This window comes from Manis javanica, chromosome 1 (assembly GCF_040802235.1).
Source record: "Manis javanica isolate MJ-LG chromosome 1, MJ_LKY, whole genome shotgun sequence".
Taxonomy (NCBI): domain Eukaryota; kingdom Metazoa; phylum Chordata; class Mammalia; order Pholidota; family Manidae; genus Manis; species Manis javanica.
In genome coordinates this window covers 100741835-100757504 of record NC_133156.1, presented here as the reverse complement: position 1 = coordinate 100757504, position 15670 = coordinate 100741835, and the positions used below count along the sequence as shown (strand labels likewise).

The 15670-nt window shown below is 34.7% G+C and overlaps 1 protein-coding gene across 2 annotated transcripts in view; it reads right to left on the bottom strand.

Annotated features, from left to right (window-relative positions):
• Positions 1 to 15670, bottom strand: part of ADAMTS6 (ADAM metallopeptidase with thrombospondin type 1 motif 6) — a 324257-nt gene that overhangs the window by 109470 nt on the left and 199117 nt on the right. For both annotated transcript variants that reach the window (XM_073235705.1, XM_073235710.1), the window contains exon 12: positions 10938 to 11045. In XM_073235705.1, coding sequence (XP_073091806.1) covers positions 10938 to 11045 — 108 coding nt within the window. The remainder of the gene's footprint in view (positions 1 to 10937; positions 11046 to 15670) is intronic.

The window sequence follows — 15670 nt, the reverse complement described above, 5'->3', positions numbered from 1 at the left end:
TCCTCACCCTCACTAGTGCAGTTTACTACCTGTCAACACAGGAAGATGTTATATAATCATTGGCTATATTCTGCATGCTGTACTACCATCGCCATGACCAACTTATATTATGGTTGAGAACTTTTGTGCCCCTTTATGCCACTCAGCACCCCCTCAACCCCTCCTGCACAGTAACCACCAGTCACTTCTCAGTGTCCATAAGTCTATCACTATTTTGTTTCTTTAGTTTTGTTTTGCTCTTAGATTCCACAAATAAGTGAAATCATATGGCATTTGTCTTTCTCTGCCTGGCTTATTTCACTAGGCATAATACCCTCTAGGTCCATCCATGTTGTTACAAAAGATAGGATTTCTCTTTTTTATTGGCTGAACCAAATAATATTCCATTGTATATATATACCATTGTATATATGTTCTTTATCCATTCATCTATTGATGGACACTTTGGTGGCTTCCGTATCTTGGCTAATGTAATTAGGGGTGCATATATCTTTTTGAATTAGGGATTTTCTTTTCTTCAAGTAAATTCTTCAAAGCTGGATTACTAGGTCATATGGTATCTCTATTTTCAGTTTTTTGAGGACCTTCCATATTTTTTCCACAGTGGCTGCACCAATTTACATTCCCACCAACAGTGTAGGAAGGTTCCTTCTCCATACCCTCGCCAACACTTGTTACTTCTTTCTTTTGGATAGTGGCCATTCTAACTGGTATGAAGTGATTTTGATTTGAATTTCCCTTATGATTAGCAATATAGAGCATCTTTTCAGTGCCTGTTGGCCATCTGTATTTCTTCTTTGGAGAAATGTCTGTTCAGCTCTGCCCATTTTTTAATCAGGCCAATTGTTTTTGTGGTGTTGAGATATAAGAGTTCTTTATATATTTTGATGTTAATCCTTTATTGGATAAATTGTTTAAGAATATATTCTCCTTTATGTACTGCTGTAGGTTGCCTTTATGTACTGCTGATGGTGTCCCTTGCTGTATGAAAGCTTTTTAGTTTGATGTAGTCCCAGTTGTTCAGTTACTTTGTTTCCTATGATTAAGGAGATGTGTCCAAGAAATAATTGCTCATGCTTACAGTCATGAGATTTTTGCCTGGGTTTTCTTCTAAGAGTTTTATGGTTTCATGACTCACATTCAAGTCTTTGATTCATCTCGAGTTTACTTTTGTGTATGGGGTTAGACAGTAATCCAGTTCCATTCTCTTGCATGTAACTGTCCAGTTTTTCCAACACCAGTTATTGAAGAAGCTGTCTTTTCTCTTTTATTGTATATTAATTGAACATGTATGTGTGTGGGTTTATACCTCAGTTCTCTATTCTGCTCTAATGATCTATGGGTCTGTTCTTGTGACAGTACCAAACTGTATTGATTACTGCAGCTTTGTAGTAGAGCTTGAAGTCAGAAAGCGTAATCTCCCCAGCTTTGTTCTTCCTTTTCAGGATCGCTTTTCTGGCTCCATATGAATTTTAGGATTCCTCACTCTAGTTCATTGAAAAATGCCACTGGTATTTAGATAGGGATTGTATTGAGTCTGCAAATTGCTTGGGCAGGATGACCCAAGCAATTAATTCTGACAATATTAATTCTTGCTATCCATGAGCACAGGATAGATTTCTATTTCTTTATATCTTTAATTTCTCTCAAGTGTCTTATAGTTTTCAGAGTACAGGTCTTTCAACTCCTTGGTTAGGTTTATTCCTAGGTATTTTATTCTTTTTGATGCAACTGTAAATGAAATTGTTGTCCTGATTTCTCTTTCTGCTAGTTCATTTTTAGTGAATAGGAATGCAACAGATTTCTGTGTATTAATTTTGTATCCTGCAACTTTGCTGAATTAAGTTATTAGTTCTAATAGTTTTTTGGTGGAGTCTTCAGGGTTTTCTATGTATAATATCATGTCATCTGCAAATAGTGAGAGTTTAACATCTTCTTTACCAATCTGGATGCCTTTCATTTCTTTGTAATGTTAAATAAAAGTGGTGAGAGTGAGCATCCTTGTTCCTGGTCTTAGAGGAAAAGCTTTTAGCTTTTCACCATTAAGTTTTATGTTAACTGTGGGCTTGTCTAATATATGGCCTTTATTATATTGAGGTACATACCCTCTATGTCAATTTCATTGAGAGTTTTTATTATGAATGGATGCTGAATTCTGTCAAACTATTTTTTGGCATCTATTGAGATGATCATGTGGTTTTTATCCTTTTTAATGTGTTGTATGATATTGATTAACTTATGAATATTATACCATCCTTTCATCCCTGAAATAAATCCCACTTGATTGTGATAGATGATCCTTTTGATGTATTTTTTAATTCAGTTTGCTAATATTTTGTTGAAGATTTTTGCATTTTGCTCATCAAGGATATTAGTCTATAATATTGGTTTTTTTGTGATGTCTTTGTCTGGTTTTGTATTAGAGTGATGCTGGCCTCATAGACTGAATTTGGCAGTATTCCCTAATATTCTACCTTTTGGCATAGTTTTAAAAAGATGGGTATTAGCTCTTTAAATGTTTGCTAGAATTTAGCTGTGAAGACACCTGATCCTAGATTTTTGTTTGTTGAGAACTGTTTGATTACCAGCTCAATTTTGTTACTGGTAATTGGTTTGTTCAGATATTCTGTTCCTTCATGAGTCAATCGTGGAACAGTGCAGTTTTTTAGGAATTGGTCCATTTCTTCCAGGTTGTCCAATTTATTGGCATGTTTTTCATAGACTTCTCCAATTACTCTTTGTATTTCTGTGGTATCTATTGTGACAATTTCTTTTTCATTTCTGATTTTGCTCATTTGTGTACTTCCTCCTTTTTATCTTGATAAGTCTGGCTAGGGGTTTGTCTATTTTGTTTACCTTCTCAAAGAACTAGCTCTTGGTTTCCTTGATTTTTTTATTGTTTTATTCTTTTCTATCTAATTTATTTCTGCTCTGATCTTTATTATGTCTGTTCTACTAACTTTGGGTTTCATTTGTTCTTTTTTTAGTTTCTTTAATTGTGAGCTTAAATGGTTTATTTGGGATTGTTCTTGTTTCCTGAGGTATGTGTGCATTACCATGTACTTCCCTCTTGTGGCACTCCACAGATAGGCTTTTGAATTTTTGTTTTCATTTGTCTCTCCCTGTACTGCCTGATTTCTGTTTTGATTTGTTCATTGATTCATTGATTATTTAGAAGCCTGCTATTTAGTCTGCACATGTTTTTTGTTTTCTTTGTGTAATTTATCTCTAGTTTCATACCATTGTGGTCTGAGAATTTGCTTAATACAGTTTCCATCTTTATGAGCTATTGAGGCTCTTTTTGTGGCCTAGCACATGATCTGTTCTGGAGAATGTTCCTTGTAGACTTGAGAAAAATGTGTATCCTGCTGCTTTCGGTGGAATGTTTTGTAGATATCTGTTAAGCCCATCTGATTTAACATGTTGTTCAGTGCCTCTGTTTCCTTATTTATTTTCTGTCTGGCTAATCGGTCCATTGATGTAAGTGGCAAGTTAATGGCCCCTAATATGAATGAGTTGCAGTCTGTTTCCCCCTTTAATTCTGTTCATTTTTGTTTTACATATTTAGGTGCTCCTGTGTTGGGTGCATAGATATTTATAATGATCTATCCTCTTGTTGGTATAACCCCTTTATCATTAAGTACTGTCCTTCTTTGTCTCTTGTTACTTTCTTTGTTTTGAAGTTGATTTTGTTTGATATAAGTACTGCTGCTTCTGCTTTATTATTTGCATGAAATATCTTTTTCTGTCACTTCAGTTTCAGTCTATGTATGTCTTTGGTCTGAAACGAGTCTCTCATAGACAGTATGTAGATGGGTCTTTTTTCTTTATCCATTCTGTCATGCTACATCTTTGGTTTGGTGCAGTCTGTCCATTTACATTTAAGGTAGTTATTGATAGGTATGTACTTATTGCCAATTCATTGTTTTCTGGTTGTTTTTGTAGTTCCTCTGTTCCTTTCTTCCTTTCTTATAGTTTTCTCATGTTATTTGATGGTTTTATTTAGTATTGTGATTGGATTTCTCTTTAAAAATTTTTTGTGCATCCATTATAGGCTTTCAAGTTTGTGGTTGCTGTAAGGTTGAAGGATAGCTTCCTGACTATGTAACAGTCAGGAACTTATTAAGTTGGTGGTTCCTCTATTTCAAACACAGTCTAAAAGTACTTTTTTCTTCTTCCTCCTCCACACTTTATGTATTAGATGTCATGATCTGCACTTTTTGTGTATCCCTTGACTGATTTTGTGTAGTTGGTTTTACTACTTTTGTTTTATTTTGTTTTAATTTCATACTTGATTGGTATATAATTGACCTATAATCTTTACTGTGGGTTTATTTTTCACAGGTAAAAAATATTTAGGCTTAAGAACATTTCCATCTACAGAAGTCTCTTTAACATATCCTGTAAGGCTGGCATAGTGGTGATGAATTCCTTTAACTTTCATTTATCTAGGAAACTCCCTTTCAAATTTGAATAATAACCTTTCTGGGTACAGGATTCTTGGTTGAAGGTCCTTCTGTTTCAAAACATTAACTATTTGATGCCTCTCACTTCTGGCTTGTAAGTTTCTTCTGAGAAGTCTGCTGATAGTCTAATAGGGTTTCCCTTATAAGTAATTCTTTTTTATCTCTGACTGCTTTCAATACCCTCTCCTTATCCTTAATCTTTGTCATTCTAATTATTACATGTCTTGAAGTTCCTTTTCTTAGGGGCTCTCTGTTTTCCAAGACCTGGGTGTCTATTTTTTCCCCCAGATTGGAAGTTTCAGCAATTATTTCTTCAGAGACTTTCTATCACTTTGTCTCTCTCTTCTCTGTTTGGTGCCCCTATTATGTGAGTATTGTTTTGTTTGGAGTTGTTACACAGCTTTCTTAGCACCCTCACATTCCTAGGGATTCTTTTTTCTTTCTGTTCCTCAGCTTCACTGTTTCCCTGTTCTGTGATTTCCATCTCATTGTCTCCTCTACTTGCAGCAATCTTTCATTCCCTCCATTGTATTTTTCATTTCAGTAACTGTATTCATCAGCTCTGTGGCTCTTTTTTCAACTCCACTATCTCCTTGTTGAAGTCTTCCCTGAGATCGTTAATACTTTTCTGCAAGTCAGTGAGCATATTTATGACTTTTATTCTGACATCTTTATCAAGATTGGTGATCTCTGTTTCATTTAGCCCTCGTTCAGGTGTCTTGTCCTGTGCTTTTGTATGGAACATAATTCTCTGCCTCCTGTTTTGTCAGGGTTTCTGTGTTTTTTCCTTTGTATTGGATCTGCTGAGCTTTCTGGCCTAGAGGGTAATGGCTTTATGAAGAAGGTGTCCTGTGGTGCCCAGAAGCTCAAGACTCTTTTCTCTCCAGTGCTTGGTTCTCCTTTTTGGTGGAGCCCCAGTTGCTGTTGGTGGGCTATGGGTAGGGCTGACTTTCTGTCTGTCTGCCAGCAGTGGTCTATCTCTGTCCATGGAAGATGACAATTCACCTCTATTAGCCCTTTGTGAAAATAGCAGTGGCATTTCTGCTGGGATTATTGTGGGCAGGCAGCCCTCTTCCTGTCCTGCAGTAATGGTGGCACTGCTGGGCTAACAGGGTGGGTGGGAAGACACTAGGCCCTGGGCTGGGATGCCCATGAGGAGGAAGAAGCACTAGGAGTTGGCTCCCACAGGCGCCTTCCTGGTTGGGCCGATATAGGGCTAAGAAAGCTGGGAAGCCTCCCTCTGGCTGCCAGGCAGCAAAGTCTAATTCTGGTGGGCTGAACAAGCCTGGTGTGCTGGCAGGTACACAGGATGAAGCCTTGGGACTGAGACACCAGCAAGGGTGATGGAATGACTGGGGCTCCCACAAGCACCCAACCTGTTGGTCTGAGGTAAGGCTGGGGAAGTGTTGTCCACCTGCCCTTTCTCTTGCAGAGAGAGCTCTGTCCAGCCCTCTCCTCTCTGGCACCCTTCCTGCTGCTGGTATATTTCTCATACTGCTGCCTCTGTTTTGGGTCTCAGTGGAACTAACAGAACATGTCTGTCCTCCATAAGCAGCAGGATTCTCAGCCTCCCAGTGTTCCAACACTCCTTGGTGTCCACTCCTGCTAATCACCAAAGCCCGATACAACAAGGACTCATGTTCCCAGTGCAGATCTCCAGGGCCAGGTGTGCAGAGGTCCTGGATGCTTACTGCCTCCCCACTCTGTTCTCACTCCTGCTGCTTATGGGCTGGGATGCAGAAAAGTTGGGGTCTTGATTGATCATGGCTCTGCCACTTTACCCTTCTCTGTGTGGTCTTCCTTTCTTCACCAGATATAGGTAGTCTGTTCTGCAGTCTTCAGGTCATTTCAAGGTTAGTTGTATTTACTGTAGTTGTTTCCTTGGTATGCATGTGGGAGGAGGTTTCCACCTTGCCTTCCTACTCGGCCATCTTTCTTTCCCCTCAGTAGTAAGTACCTTGATGTAGCATGTGACTTAAGTAAAGACACTGATTTAACTGAATAATAAATGCTTTAAAAAATCTATTAGGGACTTCATGTGAACATGTTATTTTAGCTAATTTTCTAGATGATTAAATTAATCAACATAAAGATTTTAATATGTGTAAGTCCTAAGTAATATAATTAGATTACACCAAATAAAGCAACATGAAGTCAATAAAGTTATAAGCACATAAAGGTGAGAAATTTGAATGCTGCAATTTCTATTTTTATCCTTATTTTTAACCCAAAGTTGCCAACCCTATAAAAACTCTATTTCCATAGGCATAGAATTTTACTTAATTTCTTAAACTAGAAAAGTGAAATCTTCAGATGGATAGACTAGTTTCTAATCTTTATTCTCAATGGTTATAAACAACCTAGTGATTTTGGACTATTCTAAAGATCAGTCGAGTTATTTCACCCTAAATTATTGAGATAAATTGAGTATATTCTGCTTTCTTTTGCCATTTCAGGTGGTTTAACCAGATTCAGAAAGGTGAAAGAAGTGAAATTATTCCACTGTAAGAATAAATTTCATATTGCTCATTCTTGCTTGCACATTCCTTCTAAATAAAACAAATGTTTTAAAAAATTACCTAGAAAAATGATATATTTCAGTGAAGTTTTCTTAAGAAATATTTATTCATCATTAATCATTAGGCAGTAAATCTTGCTATTAGACCACTGAATTTCATGACTATATCAGGGAATTGTCTTCAAGCAAGAGATATGTCTCAGTCTCACTTTGAGAATTTGTCAGAATTACACAAAGGAAAATATCAAGATGAGTCTACATAGTATCTTTAAATATACATATTTTTAAACTAGAACCACTTTAGGATGTGATTAAGGTAAATCTTTACCATAGCCAGTACTGGGTCCAGCCAGCATCTGGAATGAGAGCCCTCTAAAGAAATCTTAAGATTTTAAAGAAAGTGATATTGTTGATTCAATATAGAACATTCTTCCCAAGTCAGAAAAGCTGAGAGTTGGAGCACAACACTATTAAGTCTTATCTTTCCCCTGTGCAGGTGCAGGAATGCTGCAGTTTATTTCAGCCCAAATTCTAAATCAGAACTTGTCATCTCATATTATTTAAATTTCTAGAGCAATTGGAAGAACTATTCCTTTTTCACTTCCTGTGTTTATAGTTTGGGACCCAGTCAAAACATTATGTTCTACCCTAAATGAATTACGATCTAAGGCTACAAATATCCTCTCATACACCCAATACACTGGAAGGGTATATACAATCCTATTATAATTCAGCTCTATGTTTCTCATGCAAAGATATTAGGAATCAATGTCATATATATATATAAGCCCAAATGCTGTGCTATATCTCCTAATTGGGACTTATAGAGTCATTAAATCAGTCTTTCGGCAATAAACCAAATACTTGAAACATTCTTTGTGATCACCATCAGAGATTGCAAGAATTGAGTTTTGATTATCATTAATATCTTTTCAGTAACAATGCCAACATTACTATCGGAGTTTTTACAGTCTAAATCTTCTTGTTTACTATTTTATGAAATATGGTATCTCTTTAGCTCCTATCCAAAGGGCTATTGCTGATGCCACATCTTAGGAAAGTTCTTTAGGCTGGAAGTTATAATGATTGATTTGCAGGAGTCTGACCTGTAGATGCACAGGACCAGCGCACCGTCGCTCGCGTCACATTTCCTCCTCTGGTTAATGCTACTGTCCCTGAGCACATCCATTCAGACCATATGGTTCTTATTGAATCCTTGAATGGCTTATTCAGGCAAACATCCAATGGCTGTAAGAGCGATGTCAGACCCCCCAGGACTCACGCAAAGATCAGTTTTTAATTTTTTGGCTATCTTTCTTACTCCATCTGCTAAATGTGCATGGAACAGTTCCCATAGTTACATGGAACATTTGTGGAACTGCGCCCCCGGGCAGGGATCCCATATCTTTTGTAGCCAGAGTTTGACGAGATCATTGCGGATCCAGTCCTCTGAATATGTCTACGCTATCACTTAAGCAATATTTCTCCCCTTCCCCCACTTTAAAAAAGATATTCAAAAAAACCATGAGCAGCTTTGGTTTTATCCTGCTGGCTAGACAGGATGTAGGTTCTTTCTTGTTCCTTCTGAAGAAAGTAGTTTTGAAATTCACTTATGACTAGAGGTTGTGGGTATTTTTTTACTCATGTTTCTGAGACACACAAACTCATGCCTATATACTTTGATGCTCATGATTGCCAGAAAAAAATAACTAAATAACAAATTAAGAAGTGCTCAGTTCACATGTCTAGTTCTTTTTATTTTTCTCCTAAAAATGTAGGTTGATTGTTCTTTACAGCCTTTTCACAGATAAAAAGTTAATAAGAGGGATATTTTGAGGATCTTCTAGTGCTCTATTTTCTTTTTAGGAGTCTGCATATGTATTTGTTTTTTTCATTTATTCATTCACTTAAGATTTAGTGCCTTTCTTAAAGCTGTCTTTTGACCTTCCATGTGTCTGGAAGAGTTGCTAAGATTTGGTTTTTAGATTAATTTTAGATGTTGACTTCATATACTATACTCTATTGTTTTTTTCATATGAATGACCTCCTGGTACACAAACTGTGGTACACTTATAAGTTTCTTAAATAGTTTTTCATGGAGCTCAAGGTGTTCTGCTTAAGTATATCAGGAGCTATAGGGGTCCAAGGACAAGGTAAGGAGGCAGGCAGGGGTTCTTTGAAGCAGAGCATTTTCATTTTTTCAAACATATTTATCAGAATTCTGTAGACTTCATTTGCAGACAGGGTTTAGGGATAAAAAAATTGGCAATCATTAACCTAGGTTGAGAATGTGACTCTTTAAAAATAAAATATATTTTGCTCCATTTTATTTACTTTCTCTTGTCTGTGCTCATTTTAATTTATGCTTATAAGGAAATATATTTTCCTTCTACTTGCTTACCTAACTTTAAATTCTATATTGTTACCTTTAATATTATTGCGAGTATTTTCTAAGTATCCCTTAAAATTGTAATTTCCATGAAAATGTTACCTCTATCACATATATCCACATAGTTGTAAAATATGACATTTGAGGGTCCCTCTATTAAGCACAAATGATAAGATATTAAATACACGTTTACCAAAGAAATGATTGGTGGGGTTGAGCTATGTGTTCTCAGGTACCCACTATTTATGGTTTACTTACTTGGAATGATTGTTTAATTTACAAAATGCTTCTGGGACTCTGAGGTGTTTAAAAGACTGAATTCTTTACCCTTTGGATTAAAAATAAAGTGAAATAAAAAGACCCCTCAGGCCTAGTAATAGAATTATTCTAGGCAAATAGGAACTGAGGCCCAAGGACTAGATCACAAGAATAACAATCAGTGGTAAAAAAAGAAACAGATTCTCACTGTTCCCCCCCTTACAGTTGTGTATTTCTTATAAGCACAGATTGATGTAAATTGCTACTTGACAAGAATTGTTGGTTCCAAAATAAACCTAGACTGTTGTTTCAAGAATGTGGTTCCTTATACTTTCAATTGCTTTGGTAAAAAAAGAAGAAGGAATTTTTTGGTAGTTTGTGAAGGTCTCTGTATTTTTACTGGCTACTTAGAAAGTCTCAAATAAAAAGATCCTTAATCTTTTAAAACTGACCCAATCAATTCATAAATTTAGCATAATTTACCAACATTTCCATACTTAGAATGGAAAAGCCATCAGCATGGCACTAGGTCATGGGTCCTGAGTGAAGCCGTCAGCAAGGATTAATAAAACTGTGACAGCTGCCCAAAAGCTTTCATTCTTTTTATTTAAACATCAGATTGCAACTGAAGTTCCATGTAATCTTTGTTGAAACTAGCCCAACTAACATGGAAGAAGTCAGAAATGAGAACAGATGACAGTTATAGTTATTATTATAAATTCAGTCCATAGCAATAAATTCTAGAATTCTTACATATGGCAATTCCTAAAGAATTTTATAACAGCATAAATTACTCTTATCTGTTTGAATAATTCTAAATAATGATAGCTTAAAAAGTAGATGGATGAAACTAAAACACTTAATTCTAATTTCCATGCTCAATAAATTTTTTAACTATTCTGCTGTTAGCTCTTTGTCTCATACTGCAGTTAAAACCAACTCTAGCTAGACTATAGTTAAAAAGTCTATTTTGAATCACATAGTTTTCCCAGGAATTATTTATGAGAAAAAAGCTAGACTTATATGAGTAAACAGACTATATTTTATGACTACAAGATTGTTGGACTTTTTGTACAAATATAACTCATATGTATATATGCAAAAAGGTGTAACTGACCCAGAAAATAGTCGCTGTAATTTCCTAAACAATGCACATTTGCAGATATTGAGATATGACAATTAATTCATTAAGCTAGGAATATACCTTTTAAATGAGTATGCATGATTTCCTAGTGGCTGAATATCAACACCAGAAATGTATCAGTTCAGTCTACATGTCAATAGCTAATAAATCATTTGCACTTACCCCCTTTTCAATATTCCCAGTTTGACAGAGTGTTCCTTCAGCCGCGGGAATACTGTTGGTGACACAGCGGTTGCTTTTGCTGAGACACCAGAGCTCTCTACACACTTCCTAGGAAAGAAGGCAAAACCAAGTTGATCAGAAGTAGAGACTAAAAGCAAGTCTACTTCTTCCATAAAATCTATCTACAGTCACTCAGCATTACTTTAAAAAGAGATCCCAGGGCTGTTGCTGCTGATGAAGCATCAAAGATGAGGATTTCAGGTCAGGTTCTTATGAGAACTTGGGTTACCCATTTTGCAAAATCATTTAAACATTTGTCTTTATAGTTATTATTTTAGTTGACAAACTTTATCTTAGTTTTTAATATTGATTAAGATCTTTTAAAAATAAGGTGAAGAAATTTCATCAATATAGAAGAGTAGGGAGAAAGAATAACTATGTAAAAAGGAAATATATGTCTATTACTCTCAAGAATATACAATACTCAACCAATTACTAATAAAATATTGCTAAAAATAAAGAAGAGAGAGACCATGGGAATGGGAAGAAAATAATTTCTAAAATTCATATATGGCTAAAGAACAATCCAGCACTTATTTGCAGTTCATCAAGGTAACCTACCTTCTTGAAGGGGAAATACAGTTTTGAAAAAATGCTGCTATTTATGTGTAATATTTGACTTTTTTTTCAGATGTTGTTTGGAGCTGTTTTGTCTTCTTCATTATGATTTCTTATGCTACTTCAGCATGGAAAAATTACAAAATTTATTCTAATACTGGAAACAAAATACTCCATTTTGTCCATATTTATATAAATTAATCATTTTTTAACATAAGATGATGAATATATCCCTGAGTAAAGTTTTTAACTATGAGCAAAAAACTAATAATCTTATTTTGAAGAAAATTTTCAAATATTTCAGTTTCTTTTTATGTATGATCACCAACTAGCACCATTACTGATATTACAAGTTTTTAATTTAATTTAGAGTCACTTGGCATAAAATACATATTTGCAATAAAAATATATTAAGAATATGCCAATAAAAAATTATATATAGCATTCAATTCTATTGCTATTAATCTCCAGCTGCTCTTTTAACTTTCAAAACAAAATCATAAACATATATGTTACATAAACACAATTCAGAAATAAAGCAGTAATGTAATTAATTCACTGGTTCACCATTCTGACAAATGGAAATGACCCACAGGGGACAGCTGCTTGAAGGGATATATCTTTGGGCCACTCTTTAGGATGTCCCCTCCCACCAGGCAGAAGAGGAGATAATATTATTCCGATTAGACTTCCAAATACTTCTGAAAAAGTATCTACTTTAAACTGTATTTTACTTTATTTTAAATTCCACTTGGAGAAGTACTGAGCAAGAAGAGAGTTAAAACATTAGAAAAGAAAAACAATATGCACTGTGGACAATTCTTTTGTGTTCTTACAATCCAATTTATTACAAATTCCACTTTCTTTCAGAGCTTCAGTTTCTATTTTAAGAGAAAACTACTTATTTCAGTCATAAGTTGGACATGGAGTCGGTAGTACAGCATGGAGAATACAGACAGTGATTCTGTAATGTCTTCCCATGTTGACAGACAGTAAGCACACTAGTGGGGCTGAGGATTTAATAATATGGTAACTGTTGAACCACTGTGTTGTATACTTGAAACCAATATAAGATTGTATATCAATGATACTTCAATTTTAAAAATAGAAATTTATTTGTACTGATTTATTTTCCCTCTTCTATAGGAGATGATTTCTTAGTGTATGTTCCTAGATGTATTTTTTTAATTTAATATTTTTAAAAAGCAGTAGGACTAATATTTTAGGGTTTTAAAATATTGTTCCATGTCGCAAAAATACCCATGTTCAAAGAAAATGTCTACACAAAAACAGAGAAGCACTGCTAGAAAAATATATTAGGAGATCACAAAAAGTATATCCATAATCCTGGACCGGACTCTTGATCTTTATTGATCTTTATTAGGCCTAAATCTTACTTCAGACAGAAGTAAAAGAAGCCTACAATTTACTTTAGACAGAACTGTGAAATTAAAATTCTATCATTGAAAAACACAATATTCATATCATCTATTTAGTCAAGTTACAAAAACTCTATTTTCCAAAAGTGCCTTGAAAATCTCTATCTAAAATGGCAAGCACTCAAGATACTTCTTCCAAAACCTTAATCTCAAGATTCACAATACAGTCCTCTGATAGGGCCCTCTTATCTTTTAGAATGACACATTTTGAAAGGTAGATTCCCACTTTTAATAGGATTTTATTACCTTGGTTGGTTCCTGGGGACTCCAGTTTTATAGAGCAATAACTTCTCACAGATTTCTATTTTAAGTATGGAACTGGAAATCTATATATAGGTAATATTCTCAAGATGTTATACTAGTCTTGGAGAAGGCTCTGAAGAGTTTTCAAATATATCCCTTATCTAAAATATAAACTTGGATGATAAAGATTTGATATCCCAATTTAGATGTCCAAAGATAAAAAATACCCTCTTGAAAGATAAAAACCAAGACATTTCACTTCATACCAAGAAAGCAAGAGGTACACTTTCTGAAAACACTTGAGAACCATTTCACACTTTCAGAAATACCCTTCTTTCTTTAAACTGCTGGATGCTAGAACATGGATGATCAATGTATTTGCATAGGTGTATCAGTTTCAATTGTACATGTATTATCAGTTGCTGTTAGCACCCTAAGATAGGTCCCAACTTCTCATAAAGTTAAATGCATTATGAAATTTTTTTGCCTCATGGGGAATTTGTGTAACAACTATTATAGTAGTTGGGTTAATTCCCTGAAAGAAAATAGGGGTGGAATATAGTTACAGGGGTTGACGGTTTTTTTTTTTTTGACTACCTGCCAGCTTAGCTCTAGAAGAGCACAATTCTCTTTCACATACTCATGAATTTTCATACAATGTTAAGATCAAGATTAGTCTCATGACCTCTATGAACTAACAAACTATTGCTTGTGTGTTAAGGCAATTAATTCCCTTCTCTAACCCTACAATTTTGGAAAGACTCTATAAGAGAGATTTGGGTCTTTGGGTTTGAGTTTAAGGAAAGACAGGGAAGTTATCAACAGTCTCCATGAAGGAAAATTTCTGTTACATAACACTGATAAATGGACGTGGAGTCTCTAATTTCATGGGACCAACTTCTAACCAATTAGGAAGATTGCCTGGTAAAACAAAACTAATAGTATTATTTCCCATTTATTCAAGAATATTTGTTGAGCCTTTACTATTTACCAGGCATTATGTTAGTGTTATGAACAATAACACTATCACTTAGAATTTATCAGAACCAGGGAGAAGGTAGGGTATAGTTAGGCATGTAGTCTAAATACCATGGATTGGTACTGCTCTATGACAAAGTTTTTGATATTCTGTGACAAAATTAGAAGAATTATGTCAATGTGGTTAAGTTTCTTCATGAAACAAAATTTTTAATTTTAATGAGGCTGTCCTTATTTACTGTTTTATTCCTTTTACTTTTTTAGGTGTTACAATATACTGTAAGAATAATGAGGGCAGGGTGTGTGTGTACTAATGGCCATCTTTACAGAATGTTCCAACTTAGCAAAATTAAAAGTTGGCATCCCTATATTGGTCCACTAATTTTTGGAGAGAAATTTTCCTTGTCTATAAAAATTTTAAAGTTTGTGAACAACTCATTGCCAAAATCTTAATAATCAGTGTTTATCTAGATGTATCTATGTGTTTACCGATGCCTTTAATAACCAATTGCTTCTTATATCCCACCGCTATCTGCTGTTTCCAACCTATTTCTTCTTGATATACATCCTTTCATAATTTTGCATGGGTCTCTTGCTCTTATTTATCTGAAAATATATTTATTTTGACCTCATTTTTTAAATGATATTTTAGTTGCATATAGAAGTCTAGGCTAACATTTATCTCACCTCAGCATTTGAAGATACTAAGTTCACCATCATATGGACTCCATAGAGCTGATGAAAAGTCACTTGTCACTCTAATTGCTGTTTCTTTGTGATAAAGTCTTACTTATTAGTTGCTTTCAATAGTTTTTCTGCCTTTGCTTTAGTGAAGTCTCACAACTTTATCTACTCTTTTTATTTATCTACTTGGATTCATGCTTTGCATTCGTATCTTTTTCTGACTCTGAAAAATTATTAATTAGTATCTCTTTTAATATTTCACTAAGCATTGTATCAGTGTTATGAAAAATAAAACTAACTAGGTAAATACAACTAACAAAACATAATTTAATTTGATTTAATTAGTGACAACATGTATTTCTGTGATGAGAAGAGACAGATAAAATTGGAACTTCCCCATTCTTTCTTCTGGAATTCTTATTCAACTTATATTGGATCTTCTCATTCTAACTACTATATCTCTTACTTTCTTTTCATATTTTCCATATCTTTTTCTCTTGGAGTGCTAATCTTTCTGCTTATTCACTTTATGGTGGATTGTTTATTTCTGTTGTTTTTTATTTTACATTTAAGCTTATCTTCAATGAATATTGTTTTTTCTATGAGTGTCCTGAGCCTCCTGAATTGTAGAAGTGTAGCCTCATGCCTTTGTTTCTATCATACACTTCACAGTTTCACTGAACCAGTTTTCATGTTGATTTATTTGGTCAGTATCATATATGTAGACTGTATAAAGTCGTATTCAGCTCTCATGTGAAGTAAAAGCTAAGA